The sequence below is a fragment of the Aedes albopictus genome, chromosome 3 (assembly GCF_035046485.1).
Source record: "Aedes albopictus strain Foshan chromosome 3, AalbF5, whole genome shotgun sequence".
Taxonomy (NCBI): domain Eukaryota; kingdom Metazoa; phylum Arthropoda; class Insecta; order Diptera; family Culicidae; genus Aedes; species Aedes albopictus.
The window spans coordinates 108,291,789-108,307,704 of record NC_085138.1 but is presented as its reverse complement, the minus strand read 5'-3'; the positions used below and the strand labels follow the sequence as shown (position 1 = coordinate 108,307,704).

Here is a 15,916-nt window from a genome sequence, read left to right as displayed (position 1 = left end):
TGATCTTCTTAAATTTTAGCAAAATTTCCAAATTTTTTTGAAGAAATGTATTTTTTTCAATAAGAAAAAAACAACTCAAAAATTCTTTCTCGACGTTTATTTGACATATCATATGTAGGCGAGTTACAGTAAAAAATTCAGCTCAATCGGAGCATTGGTTACGGAGAATGAGATGTGTGAAGTGAGTGACGTTGCTTAAAAATAGAACAAAAATCGATTTCAAATCATCAACCTTGTATGGAAAGTCGAAAAAATTTCCGCTCTACTGTAATTTTTTTCCTTCGCGTTTTCGAACTCAGGGCATGATTCTACACCAAAAACGATCATCAGCTTACCGAGTTCAAAAATGCTGTAAACTAGTGTAATCATTGAAAGAATGTCCAAATCTTCGTAAAAAAATCCCTGGAATTGCATCTTTTGTAAAAATCTTTGGAGGAATTCCAGGAAAACTCCTGGAGTAATTGCTAAGAGATACTTTCAGGAATTTTCGGAGAAATCCTGTTAAAATTTTATAGAAATTCCAGTGAGAATTTTTTTCTGTAAAAATTCCGGATATTTTATCCATTTAAACGTAAAAGAATCCCAAAGGATTTTCTACCGATGTCCATGGAGGTAGTCAGGCGCTGTCCATAAACCACGCAGACTCATTTTTGGCCATCTCAAATCCCCCCTTTCCCCCCTCGTAGACTTTAGTCCATTAAAATTTTTTGAAATTTGTATGAAGCGTAAACTTTGGACAGACCCCCACTAAAAGTCTACGTACATAGTTTATGGACAGGCCCTATGGAGTAAATTCTAAAGAAGTACATGAGAAGGAATAGATTATAATTCTCGAAGGAATCTTGAGAAGAATTGATGCTGAACTCATGAAAGAAACTTCTGCAAGAAGGCATCATCCGCGATAGTTACAGAAGTCTAGTAAAATTCATGGAGGAGTTTTACTGGAATGATTCTCAATAATTGTCTTGCCTATTTTCAGAAGGTCCTTCAGTGATTCTCTAATGATTTCCTCCAGGATTTTTTTTTAATTTCTGCAGGGTTTCCACCAGAATTTTTTTCAGTGTTTCCGGAGATTTTTGTGTACTAATCCCTACAGAAGTCGTATTAATAATCTTCTCCGGAATTTCTCCGGAGATGTCTCTAGGAGGTCTTTAAAGGATTCCGTCATAAAATTCTCCAGGGGTTCCTCAGAAATATATTGAGGAATTTCATCAAAAATTTCACCACTCACATCTCTTAAGAGATTTCTGCAGACATCTTGTAAGAGTTTCCTTAAGAGATGTATACTTCAGAAGCATCACAACCAAATTGAGGAGGTATCGTAAAGAACTTCTTCAGGTATTCTCCCAAGCATTCATCCATTAATTCTGCCAGAACCAAAGTCAGAATTTTTTGACCAAGAATCCCTCCAGATTTTTTTTTAATTTCGTTTAGAAATCTCCAAAGATAGCACCAGGAGATTTCTTCAGACAATCCTCCAAGGATTGCCTAAAAACAATCTTGAGGACTTCTTTCAAGAAATCAACTACTTGTTCCTGAAATAATGAAGTTTCTAAAAAAACTTAGTAAATTTTAGAGTAATTTCTGAAAGTATTCATAGAGCAATGTTGGAAAGATTACATAAAAGATTTTCTAAAGGAATCCTTGGACAAATTCATGGAGGAATCTCATTAGGAATTTCTGAAGGAATCTCTTGAAAAGTTTCTAAAGGAATCCTTGGAAGAATTTCTGAAGAGAACTTTGGAAGAATTGTTGAAGATTTTCTAAATAATCCTTAGAGAAATTGCTGGAGGAGAATCGTCAGATTTTCTGAATAAATCCATGAAAAATTTCCTGGTACGGGTATCTGAAAGACACTGAGGTGGAATTTCTGAGGAATTCCATGGAAGTGTTTCTAGAGGAATTCTTCGATAAATTACTTGAAGATCATCTGAAGAAAATTCTAGAGGAAATTCAGAAGCAGTCAATGGAAGATGTTTTGAAAAAACCTTTTTTGTTTATAGCTGCTTAGTCTAATTTACAGCAATATTGTCTACTAGGGACGCCTTTAGCAAACTATGGGTAGCGACCCTCAAGCCCCATAAAAGATACTCGCGTCGGTAAAGAAGTTTGAGAAGGACTGCACTAGAGCACTACGTGAGCGATTCCAATTGACAACTGCATTTACAATTTGTGCAACGCCTAAAAGTATTCTATTCTGCTATATCGAACTAATTGCTTTGCGCTGCCTTCACTTCTACTCTGGATTTCCTGAAATAATTCTTATTAAGGAACAATATTAAAGTAATTGCCTTACCATTCTATAGCGGATGGGGGGTCGATTCCTGGACGGGTACGATCTTTTTATTTGTCAAATATTGTCTACTTCCTGGGCATTTCGTCCCAGGAAGTAGTAGATATTTGACATACAAATAAATCCTACCCGTCCAGGAATCGAACTCACCACTGCCTGTAGAATGGCAATCCGTAAGGATTTTCATCTCATGCTCAATTTCAAACATGCCAATCACATCTAAGTTAATTGAATAATATTTCATTATAGCTACGGGATCAGCTCAAAATATGCTGCCAAACCGCACACATTATTATCTCGTCCATCGGAGGGAGAAATTACCCAGCAATTAACAACTTCAAGAGGTGCCATTGGAGTGCAACAACCAAGGTTGGTCATTGCCATTACCAGCAATAGGTACCTTTAGCTTAGCTATTGGGGTGGGAACCATTATCCAGCACCATGGGGTAGAGATGGAACGGAGGCTAAAATAATTTCGCTTTTCGCTCACCTGCAGGGAGTTTCGCCGGATGTAGTTCTCTCCGCCGTACCGTACGCTGTTGGTCGCGTGGAGCCCGCCTTTGTAGCGGGACCGTCGGCTACACTGCACCATCGATCGAACCCGGATCTGGTGAAAGAAAGAAAGAAAATGAAACGCGAGGACGTTGCGCGTTGATGAATGCGAAAATTAATTGATGCTTGTACGATGCGGGATTCGTAATTTATCATTTAATAAGAGCGAAGCTTTGTTGATTTATGGGCTAGTTGACGATGTCACATGCATTCTGCTGCTGAAGCTGTTACTGACTAGTAGTTGGCGCTTGGTGATACCCATTGTTACAGAACACACCTCACGGGATATTTACAGCAGTTGCGTGCAAAGAGTCCATCAAGAAATGTGATTCTGCTTTTGATATTCGTCGCTAATAGAAATTAAAACGACACGGGTCAAGCTGATCAGACGTCTTTCGATAAATTTCTGGCAGGTTGGATTCCCAAAATGAGTTTTATGTACACTAAAACCTCTTCTTATGCAAGTTTTTTTATACACTTATAACTTATCCACCTTTTTTATAGCACGCATAAAAAGAGGGATAGCTCCTCAGAAGTCAGAAAGCAATATTAAGCATAAGCAATCAGTTTCATAGTTCTATAGCACTAAGGGGACGTTGTAATAATGGTTTTAGAGGGTCACCAGGCATTTCGGGGGCGTTCCAAGGGAGTTCCCAGAACTATTCCCCAAGAATATCTAAAGAGATTGCTCCAGAATTCTGAAAGGAGTTCCTCTAGAATTATAAGAAAGATTTCTTCAGAATACTGAACATGATAATACCAGATTCCTGAGCGGCAATTAAAACAAAGCAAGACTCTTCCGTTATCTTGGTAGGAATTCTTTCTGAATTCTTCTTAGATTTCCTAGATTTCTGAGAGAGATTAGTCCATATCTATTAGACGGATTGTCTCAGAGTCTCGAGAGGAGTTCTCCCAGAATCATGTGATAAATTGTCGCAAAATCCTATGAGAAGCTTCCCTTTGGGATACTCCCAAAAGGTTCCAGAATCCCAAGATGATTTCTCCCAGAATCCTGAGAGGAATTCCAAGAGCGATTCTTCCACATTCTTGAGGTAAATTCATCTTGAATACTGTGACAGATTCTTAAAAAAAAAAAAAGATTTTCTGAATTCTAAATTCATCCCAAGAAACTTAAAAGAAATTACCCAGAATCCTGATAAAGGGAGCATAGAACCCTGAGAATGATTACTCCAGAATCGTGAGAAAGGTTCCCTCAAAATACTGGGCTGGACAGCCAAAAAACCTGAGGTATACTCTCACAGAATTCTTGGTGATAGAGTTCCCCCAAAATCCTGAGAATAGTTCCTCCAGAAACCTTTCAAGTATGCTCCCAGAGCTCCCCTACAACCCTGGATAGAATCCTTTAAAATGCTGAGAATAATTCTGTCAGAATCCCGAAAAGTATTCCCCACAATTGTACGAGTGATTCCCCCAGAATCCTGAGAGGGATCATATGAGGGGTTCTTCCAGATTCTTAAGAGAAATATATCTAGAAACCTAAGCATTTTTCCGAAAATCTAATAAGGATTCTTCCTGGAAGGGATTACCAAAACTTCTATAATGGACTTCCCCAGCATCTTGTGAAGGAGTTCTGAAAAGTATTCCCACATAAAACATAAAAATTACCGCAGATTCCTGAAAGACATTTCCTCAGAATCTTTGAAAAGACTCCCCTTAACTCATGAAAGGGATTGTCCCAGAACTCTGAGAGTGATTCCTCTCGAATAATTTAAATTATTACACCAGAATATCAAGAGAATCTTCCCATAATCTTGAAAAAAATTTCCTTGATTACTAAGAGGGACTCTCCCAGAATCCTGAAAAAGGGATTTCTGTTTACTAAGAGGGCCTCTCCCAGAATCCTGAAAAAGGGATTTCTGGGAGCAACTACTCCAGAATACAGGAAACAGAACTCTACTGGGATTCTCATAGAATGCTGAGAAGGATTTCTTCCGAACCCCGAAAGAAATCACAAAATCTAAGCGAGGGATTCTCCAAAATCCAAATTTCTCTAGAGAATTCTGCCCTGAATAAAAACATCACTAGGGTTGTTCAAATGAATCCACTAAACTACTACGATAAATTCAAAGTTGAAAATCTACATATAATTGCTTTAAATTTAGGCTAATTCGCTTTTTTGTAGTATTTTCGTACATTTTTTTATAAAACAAAATATTAGTGTGATCAAACATCAATAATTTATCAAAAACAGGTCCAGTACATTGAAACGGAAAATTTAAGGCCATACAACTACATGTTATGGCTTTAAATTTTGTTTTATTGACTGTTTTGTATGAAAATTATGATATTTTTGTAGCTTTTCGAGTAAAATAAATTAAGTGTGTCATGAAAACGTCACTATTACTCAAGAACGTCCAGTATGCTTTCACGAATAATTTAAAGGCAAAAAACTAATTTGCATTGTAAGCCATTATTTTTGTTAACCACTTTGCGTGAAAAACGTGGTACTTTCGTTGATTTTTGAGTGTAATAAAAGCATCACTATTATTCTTCAAGTATGTCCCCCAAACTGCTACGAACATTTCAAGGCTAAAAACTACATGTTATCGTTTCAAATTTAGTTATGTTGACTACTTTGTGTAAAAACTATGGAATTTTCGTAGTTTTCCGGGTAAAACAAAATAAGAGTACAATCCTTCGAACAATTTAAGACCAAAAAAACTATATGTCATCGCATGATTTATTGCTTATTTTATGTGATAAATAGGGTATTTTAGCAGTTTTTTGGGTAAGGTAAAATATCAGTGTACTGAAAAATCACTAATTTTGCATAAACATGTTCACTCCAGCTGTACGCATGATTAAGAATCGAAAAAACTATATGTCATCGCTTTAAATTTTGTTTTATTAATCAATGTGTACAAAAAAATGCGCTCTCAAAAAAACTAGGAAGTACCTTTTGCTTAATAACTTTGGGTAGACGCAACTATTTCATATTTTTTTTAAATGGACGATGATCTTGAAGCCTTCGTTCCATCGAAAAAAAAAAGTTTTGAAATCGGTTGAAAAATGCCGAGAAATGCCTTGTCAAGTTGGACTTCCGACTTTTTTGGACCCTTGGTAGTTTAGGAGTTAAATTCCTGAGAAAGATTTACTTAGACTCCTGTGGGATTGCAGGTATGCCTCGATTTAGTGGAGCCTAGATTATATAGACCGTTGCTTTTATGTACTTCGATTTTGTGTACATTTTACATTTTTAATGGTTAAATTCTACAGTGCATTCTGGACAAAAAAAATGTAATTTATTGATTGCGAATCGAAAGAAAAATCGAATATAAAAAACCCAAATTAATCCACCTAGAGGTGATAGTGCCTTTCTCGTCGTATATGTTCTCACGATCTTTCCGTCGACGTAAGCTAAAGTGTACCTGAATCCTGATATTGTTTAAGAAAAGCAAGCATTTTCTCAAAGCCATCATTGAATTGACTTAAAACTTATTGATGGCACATACTCCGACGTTGTGTTCAGTGTAAAAGCAGAGCTGAATAATATCAGATTTCTCAGTTGACTGCTTGAGTACCTTCACTAACATTGGGAGCTGATCAATATCAAGACGATACTAACAAACTAAGATATAACTCTTTACACATTCACAGATCACTTTGCGGTCTTCGATAAAGTTTTTTTTCTGCACATTCTAGGTTATATTTTATTGACCGTTAAAAACAAGAACGTAGTGAGTATAGTGAGACGTCTGTTTGTATGTGGGTTTAATATGTCAAGATTTTGTTCTCTTACACATATCGCTTGCATTGATTTTATTTACTTTCGTAGTTCCGGCGAAGCATCAAACGCTGGTTGTGCAACCCTACCAGTAGTCTCTACCCAACTAACAATTGCAAGTCACAAACAAGCAAGCTTACTGAATTGTTGCTTAATAATGGTAATGATAGCTGAACTAAAATTATGCTCTACACATTACTGTTTAAATGATTTTTCAATTGAGAAAGTAGTCAATGTTCGACTTTCCTCATCGGTATCAACTATGATAAATTAAAACACTTTTCAAATGTTTAACAAGAAATTTATTTGGCAAGCATTGATTCCTTAACAAAAGAGTTTAACAAAACATTTGTCTGCATCTTATTAAGCTGATGTATCGATAAGCATATGCTCCTGAACAATGTGCTTTTCACTTGTCAAATAAACGCCTTCAGCCCGTCATAGTTTGACTAGGAACTTTGTTCGGATAATGGGATAAATCATGGCTAAAACTGTTTAGACAACCAAGTTATTAAAGAACTAATATTTTAAACGAATCACATAAAATAAAACAGAATAGAATTATGTAGCTTAACATTGAGTGCCAAAAGACGTAATCAACGTAAAAATGAGGCATGTAACTAGATATCTTGTACCTTGATTATTATATTTTTTATCTTCCGCAGCAGTTCGATTGTAGGAGACACTTGGATCGATGCATTTGACATTGCAGTGCTGTCGTGTTTACTGAATATTGTTCCCGCAGTCACCTAGATAACCAAACAGCATTCAGAAATCGACACATTTCAAGTATCCCTAAACATCCATATGCACTATTTATTGAACATAACATCAAGATTCCATGACAAGAGCATAAATAAAAAAAATGCTTAACGGATCTTCGACTGAGCATGAGAAGATAACCTGAACAGATGCTCTGAATGCACCATGTCCAAGACCATACCGCACCACATATTGCCATACATTTTTAAAGATCGATATTTAATAATAAAATCGCAATTAGTACATCTGGATACAATATCTTCAATAAGGACCAACACTTTTTGGCCGCATTCGATACAAGTTTTCTCACCGTGCGATAAAAATACTGACAGCGAAATCAGAATGGAAAACACGTGTTTTGGGTTGAACAGTTGTTGAAGTATATGGCGTTGTTCAGTTGATTACCACGTGCTGTGCTAATTCACCACTGCTGAACACAAGTTCAGGAGTGACCATTATTGAGTCATGGGAAGATTATGTTTTGCTTTGGGTGCTACATCTCACCATCTCTAGGATGGCGCAGATAGGAAGGCATGCGGCTGGCAATCGACAGGTCTCGAGTTCTAATCCGGATTTAGGTAATTTTATATGCAATTCTTATTTCATAATACGTGTTCTCATTATAATAATAATAATTACTCTCGTGAGAGTTCAAATTTTTTGCATTTTATTTATTTTCAGTCATTTTTGCCAAAGCTGAATAACAACTTTCCTGTACATTTGTAAAACGTTTTGAAGAACAAAAAATTAAGTTGGTGCACAACATGATGCTTTATAACTTCTCCAAATTTGTGTGAACAAAACCCGAACATAGGTTGTACGTGAAAATAATTCAAATGTTATTCAACTTTATGTTGAATTAATTCGTCATAATGGTGTTTGTTAAATAAGTGATGTTGGGTAATGTGGTATGAGCCTATTTTCTAGTTAACCGTTCCTCAGGTTATTAAAAAAACCGTGTGTCGCATGGTACATTTGGTTACTTTCCGGAACAGGTTCCGGAGCACCACCGTGTCTCCCAAATATAGTCTGAGGCAATATCATTGCTAACGTACATCAGGTTACCTAAAGAAACCACGATTTGATTTATCTTATGCATGGGTACAAATCACTTTTACATTTGACACCTTCCAGTGGGACACCCAGAACTAGTTTCGGGACACTACCGGTTGTCTAAAATATGGTCTGAGGCTATGTTCTTACGAATCGATCTTCGTGTTATCAAAAAAGGGTCTCCAGTTGGCCTAGTGGTTAAGGCTATGGATCGCCAATCCGGAGACGGCGGGTTCGATTCCCGTTCCGGTCGGGAAGATTTTCTCGACTTCCTGAGCATAGTGTATCATTGAACTTGCCTCACAATATACAAATTCATGCAATGGCGGGCAAAGAAAACCCTTCAATTATTAACTGCGGATGTGCTCTAAAGAACACTAAGTAGAAGAGAGGCAGGCCAACTAACAAATCTACCGCCGAAGCCTAGTTTTGCTAATTTGGCAATCGCAATTTCATGATTTATGCTATCGAAAGCGGCCGAGAGGTCCAAATAAAGCGCATCAGTTTGTTTAGCTTTACAGAAGCCATCAATTATATACGACGTAAACGACAGAAGATTGGTTGTAGTAGATCGCTTTGGCATAAACCCATGTTGATTTTCATCGATGTAGTGACGACAATGGCTAAAGATCGGCTCAAAAACCACAAGTTCAAACAGTTTAGCAACTGAGCTCAGGGCGGAAATACCACGGTAGTTCTCGACGCACATTTTAAATGACTTCAATCACACGGAATGAACGCTCAAAATTATAACATAAAATTATGATAATTTTTTAGTGAAAACATCGATTTCCAAGTCGCCTTAGGACCCCTCAAATCTTAAAGTTTTTTATATTCCAAATCAATACGATTTGTATTTACAAAGTTCTGGTGATCCATCCTTAGGTGACCCATATTGCCCCGCCCCACCCTATTTTTAGGGTGACTGGATATTATCGACAGGTTTGTTCTTTTCGTTCTGAGGGGGTATTCATCGGCCAAGTTGCCTGAAACTTGGTTGGAAAAGATTTGAGGCCAACTTTGAATTTAACAGGTTTTAAAAAGCCTTCCATGACGAAGAGAACAAAACTACCCAGAATACAAAAGTTTCCAGATATCAGTTATTTCAATCTAAACATATTGCCAAATATTTTTAAATTTTTAAATTCTATATTAAAGGCAAATGAAGTTAGATAAGGCCAACCGAAGTAATTCACGGTCATTCTACTGTTGAAGGTCACATATTTTACTTTTATAAAGTATTCTCGCGCGAAAAAGGATTCATTGTAGCTCCGTATCAAAATGATGAATTTCGTTATGTTTGAAGTATTGAAAATAACACAGATATTTATCATACATGAAAATGATGAATGCCATTTCACTTATTGTTATGCCAAACGGCCATTTTACCAATCGACTATTATGCCAGATTATGCCATTTGGCCATTATGCCAAAAGACTATGCCAAACGACATTATGCCATACCCGATAGAATCATTGTAGTAAAATATTTTTTCCTATCGGATACCTTATTTTTCCAATGTCATCATTTTCCTCGGGTAACGAGGGAAAAAGCTGAGAAGCCGAATGCGCCTCAATTCGTTGCTCGATGTCATTCAATTTGAGTCTCGATGCCTGTGGCTCTGGGATGTCGTAAACATCTCCCACATTTGTTTTGCTGCAGTGCATATAATCAGAAGGAAAAGCTGAAATATAATTACCTATACAAAAATATTAAGGGCAGTTGTCCTTTGACTCCAAATTTACTTTTCTTTGTCACTTCAATGTCCATCATTAATCTTTTAGTTGAATCATGGTATAATTATGCTGCATATCTATGCATCATATCCGATTTCCATACAACTTTTCTTCGTTTAGGCTCCAAGTTAGAAATGACTGTTGATGAAATGTTAATGTTACAATCGATAATACTACGCCATTAATAGGTGCCATATTCTGATAATATTGTATCAAACAAAACAAGTTTTCAATCACGAGATTCTTCTAAATTTAAAATAAATCCAATTTTAAAATTTACTTATTCATGTAAATTAATGCCTAATAAAATATCAAAATGAATACTATATTTGTTATTAATTTTTAGTTATTATCCTTTAGATTTGATAACTCCCTGAGAACTGCGTATGATATCAAGTCGTAAAATGTAGATAACAAAATGAGATATCAATTTGTTAACAATGAGAACTCATTTTGATTTCAATTAGATATTCCAGTACATTATTTTGTTATCATTTTTGTTATGTTAACACTTAAGTCATACAAAATGAAAACTCACTTTGTTATCAAAATTCGTGATATCTAAATAATTCAATTTGTTTTCAATTAGTTTTCATTCCCTGCTCGGGTTTGGTTCCTTTTTATATTTGGCCATTTCCGGCGCGACACCCGGAACCGGTTCTGAATCACAACCGATTCAGATACAGTATCGGACAATAAAAATGCACCAAAGCCGTTTTCCCATACAAACTAGTCAACTTTGGATTGCCATATCTCAGTTATGTCTCAACCGGTTGTTTTCATTTTTCTGTGACGAACTACAAAACATTTCAATTTTTAAAAATTTTTAAAAACAATTGAAAAAGTTCAGTGATTACTATTGATACAAAAGTTTCAGATGGGTTGAATTTTGACAATAAAAATGCACCAAGACAAAAAATTATGTAGCCAAAAATACTGAAGTCAAATCACTATGGTGTCGTCGGTAAATATGTTTCTTGTGTGATGACCAATAAATTAGCTGAAGACACCATAGCTATCTGACTTCAGCATTTTAGGCTACACAATTTTTTGTCTTGGTGCATTTTTATTGTCAAAATTCAACCTATCTGTAACTTTTGTATCAATAGTTATTACTGAACTTTTTCAATAGTTTTTGAAAATTGAAATGTTTTGTAGTTCGTCACAGAAAAATGAAAACAATCGGTTGAGACATAACTGAGATATGGCAATCCAAAGTTGAAAAGTTTGTATGGGAAAACGGCTTTGGTGCATTTTTACTGTCCGATACTGTATGTTCTGAAAATATTTTCCTGCTTACTGTTCATCAGGATATCAAAAAAGCGACGATTTGATATGTCCCTTGCATGGGTTTAATTAACTTTTATACTTTGCTACCTCCGGCGGAACATCTGGAACCGGTTCCGATATGGTCTGAGAATGCTTTCCTGCTTACTGTTAATCAGGTTATCGAAAAAGCTGTGGTTTGATATGTCACATGCATGGTTTTATTTCAATTTTATATTTGGCCACTTCCGACGGGACACCCGGAACCGGTTCCGGGACACAACCGGTTCAGATATGGTCTGAGAATATTATCCTGATTACTGTTCATCAGGATATCAAAAAAGTCACTATTTGATATGTCGCATGCATGGGTTTGGCTAACTTTAATACTTGGCCACTTCCGGCGGGACATTTGCAACCGGTTCTGGAACACTGCCGGTTCCGATATGGTCTGAAAATGTTTTCCTGCTTACTGTTCACCAAGTTATCGAAAAAGCCGCGGTTTGATATGTCGCATGCATGGGTTTAGTTCACTTTTATGTTTGGTCACTTCTGGCGGGACACCCGGAACCGGTTCCGGGACACTACCGGTTCAGATATGGTCTCAGACTATTTTTCTGCTTACCATTCATCAAGTTATCGAAAATGCCGTAGTTTGATGTGCCGCATGGATGGGTTTGTAGCGTTTTCATATCTGGCCCCTTCCTGGGGTACCGGTCCGGAACACCTAAATGGCCATAACTCCGGAACGGCTGGACCGATCTGAACCATTTTCAATAGAAAACTGGGACCAGATTCCGCGTCGAATGAACCGTCGGTCAATAAAATCGGTTGAGGTTTACTGCCAAAAAGTGATGTGAGTTTTTTTGTACACACACATACACACACACATACACACACACACACACACACACACACACACACACACACACACACACACACACACACACACACACACACACACACACACACACACACACACACACACACACACACACACACACACACACACACACACACACACACACACACACACACACACACACACACACACACACACACACACACACACACACACACACACACACACACACACACACACACACACACACACACACACACACACACACACACACACACATGCACACACACAGACATCACCTCAATTCGTCGAGCTGAGTCGATTGGTATATAAGACTTGACCCCTCCGGAGGCTCTATCAAATTTTCGTTTTTGGAGTGAACATATAGCCTTTCGGTACACCTTGGTGTACGAGAAAGGCAAAACACTGTTTTCAGCTTAATGCAACCTCCCCTTCAAATCAGCACCACGTCCTGCACCAAATTGTTGGCTTCACGCCAGTTATATGTGGATGACAGCCATTTCAGGGGATTGATCTCTGTCTACAAGAGGTTTAAGTTCAAACAAAAGCGCTCACGTTGAGCTGTTGGGCTCAAAGGGGACCTCTTCAGGATTGCCCTTAACGGAGCGCTTAGAACTAGCAGTAAGTTATAATTCACTAGAATAAAAAAAATAACAATAGAATTATTGACAAGAAACCTTGTCTACTGATTCAATACATTCGCCCCAATAAAACATACCATTTTAATGTTTCATAGAATTCCAAGCCTTTAGATAAATTTTAGATTACCGTATGAATATGAGTAAAGCATACTCGTGAGTTAGTATGTGCACGTCAATACTCACGAGTGAGTGTGAGTTGAACAGCGCTTACTCAAACGTGAGTAATACTCACGATGAGTTTAAGGTGTAATGCTCATACTCATGAGTGAGTTTGACTAGTTGTGTGAGTACTCGCTCATTTCGCAACACTGGCTTTAACTCGTTGCCGTTGAATCAATTCGTAATCTTTCATTTTCGGTTTCTGTAACGGTTTTCGAGGTTTCGAGAAATTTTCGATGATGTTTTGCTTAGGCTGCTCTCAAAACTTCGTATTGGTCATGATATGAGGAATGGGCTTCTACCTCAGAAACATCATAAAAAAGCAGCAACAAATGAAGACATATCTGCAGTGCATACACAATCTTTGAAAGTTGTTTTTTTCTTTGAAAATCGACATACCCCGCTGGTTGGAGAAAATTCCTCCCAGCACGACCGGAAGCTACCAAAACCAACATTTTCCGTTCGTCGCACAGTGGAGCACCTAGTACATCAAAACTGATCAAAATTATTTTGACGCATTTTCACAACCCAAATGCAACCCAAATTAGTAATGAAACGTATTTCATAGTTTTCGTATTTTTTTTATTTCGTCATTAGGGTGACCAATTTTATGATTGTAAAAGTCAAGATTTTTCGAAACTAATTTTTTTCAAAAAATCACAACTTTTGAACCAGTTGACCGATTTTCAACTTCCTTTTTTGATTGAAAGCTGTTGAGTTCTCGTTTTCAGCAAAAATACGTTCAGAGGGCCAAATAGTGTTTTAAAGCAAATAATGTCATATAATAATATAATTATCACGATTTTTTCAAAGTGTTGCAACTTTTGAAATCGGAAACATCCGGAAGGTTTTCTTTCTGCATTTGAAAGAGGAACAATAGTTTTATCATACACTAAACGCAGATTTTCCGGAAACAGCCGAAAAATCAACTTATTTCATTTTGAATGTACGGTAAAGGATTCCATCAAATATTTTTTCAATATTTTCATATATTGTATGTAAATTCAACGTCAATTTGTTTGGGTTTCAAATTAACAGAATAACAACATTAACCTTCTTTAACAAACTGCATTGTTGAATTGATTGACTATCAATTTCATTCACTTTGTACGGTCAAAACTAGCACGCGCTGTGTGTTATATCAAAGAAAACGGCTAAACTTCAGCTTCACTTAACCTCTTCTGATAAGCGTAAACAAAACATTTGTACACTGCTTAGCTGTCAAACGGTTACACGATAACTACACTTGGCAAAAACACAACGGAAAAACATTTTGAGTTTTTCCACTTATGATCAGGTTTTGATGTGATTTACTCCAATGTGCGTCGGCTGAACCAGCACAATTTTTCCTGTTCCCGGAACCCAACAATCACGAATACGTTCGTTGCGTTGGTATGTGACATACTGGCGTACAGCTCAGCATGCTAACCATACTGTCGTGTGCTTCTCGTGCACACAATTTAGAGAGCATAACGGGATTAATACCGTTTGAAGTTCTTCTTTTCCTTAGGTTTTCTTCGCATCGGGAGCGCAACACGCGAAAAGACCATGCTTCTTTCAGTAGACAGCCGTAGTAGAGAAGATGGAACGTGTTAGGATGGCACTGCGATCCTTTATGATGGAAATGATGATTGAACAATCCTTGATTTCGCTGGTTGATAAGACTAGGTACGTGTGCGGAGGAGCTTCTCGTTCTGGGAGCAAGATGCTGTGGATAAAACAGCTGTCGGGCAAGGAGCGTGAACTTAGAAGCAGAAGTCAGAAGTGAATGTGATGAGAAAATTATTCCGCTTGGGATCCAAAACATGCTTGATGATGTTGCTTGAGATTCCTTCGTGGATTATGTCTCAAAAGTCGCGCGATGATGGTAAACACATTATAATCTATGTCATCGTTGAAGTGAATCGACAATGCTTTGGGAAATTCCAAGAGTTCTTATGTCAGACATTGCTTAGCGCCTAATAACGAGAATCAATTCTCATTTATATTAATTTAATATTCGGCGAGAAGAGTTTCGCGAAGAGGATGGTGATTGAAACGACAGCGAACACGGTGCCTGGGGCTTTTTAATTTCCTTTGTCGATTCAAGCTCGGACTGGAAAGCGTCTCAATCTCCAAATACAATCCCAAATATCCAAATACAGATGCCATGTGAAGAAGGGCCGTCCTTTAATTGTGTGATGAAATTGGTATGCAAATTTGATTAACTTATTTGATTGCATGAATGATTTAAGCGAAACTAAACAGTGAAAATAGAAACTGTTTTGACCAAATTTGGAGCATTTTCCCATAATTTTCATAGGGTGACGCTAGAACAAATCGTTTTATTGCTTTATCTTTTTTGTTTCAAATTTCTCGTCAAAGTCGCCTGAGAACCACTTTTAAAGCTTCCAAAAACGCGCATTTTCTTGCGCTGAGAATGTTGCTACGTCATTCCGTTTAAAAGATATTGATGATTTTCTAGAAAAAATAGGCACTTTTCAAGTATTTTTCACTTGAGTTACAAAAATAACACCCCTCTAATTTTTTGATATGTTTTATAACAGCATTTCTTCTTTTGAATGCGGGCAAAAGATATTTTTTATGTTTGCCCCAACCCATCATAAACCCTTTTTAAAAAACTATGATTTTTTTAGAAAAATGTCTGTAACTTTTGAACTAGGAGAGATAACGACCATCTCAGCGCACGAAACGACGTCTTCAAATGCTCTACAAGTGTTTCTTGGGCGACTTTGATGAAAAATCAAAACTGAAAAAGTTAACGCCGAAAAACGGTTTTTCTTGAACCATCCTAAGCTTATTCAGAAAAATACCCCTAGATCGGT

At 37.0% G+C, this 15,916-nt stretch overlaps 1 protein-coding gene across 6 annotated transcripts in view; it reads right to left on the bottom strand.

Moving 5' to 3' along the window:
- The window catches only part of LOC109416018 (neuropeptide F receptor), a 410,464-nt gene that overhangs the window by 11,881 nt on the left and 382,667 nt on the right, over positions 1 to 15,916 (bottom strand). For all 6 annotated transcript variants that reach the window (XM_062859327.1, XM_062859331.1, XM_062859332.1 and 3 more), the window contains one exon: positions 2,784 to 2,900. In XM_062859327.1, the coding sequence (XP_062715311.1) occupies positions 2,784 to 2,900 (117 nt within the window). The remainder of the gene's footprint in view (positions 1 to 2,783; positions 2,901 to 15,916) is intronic.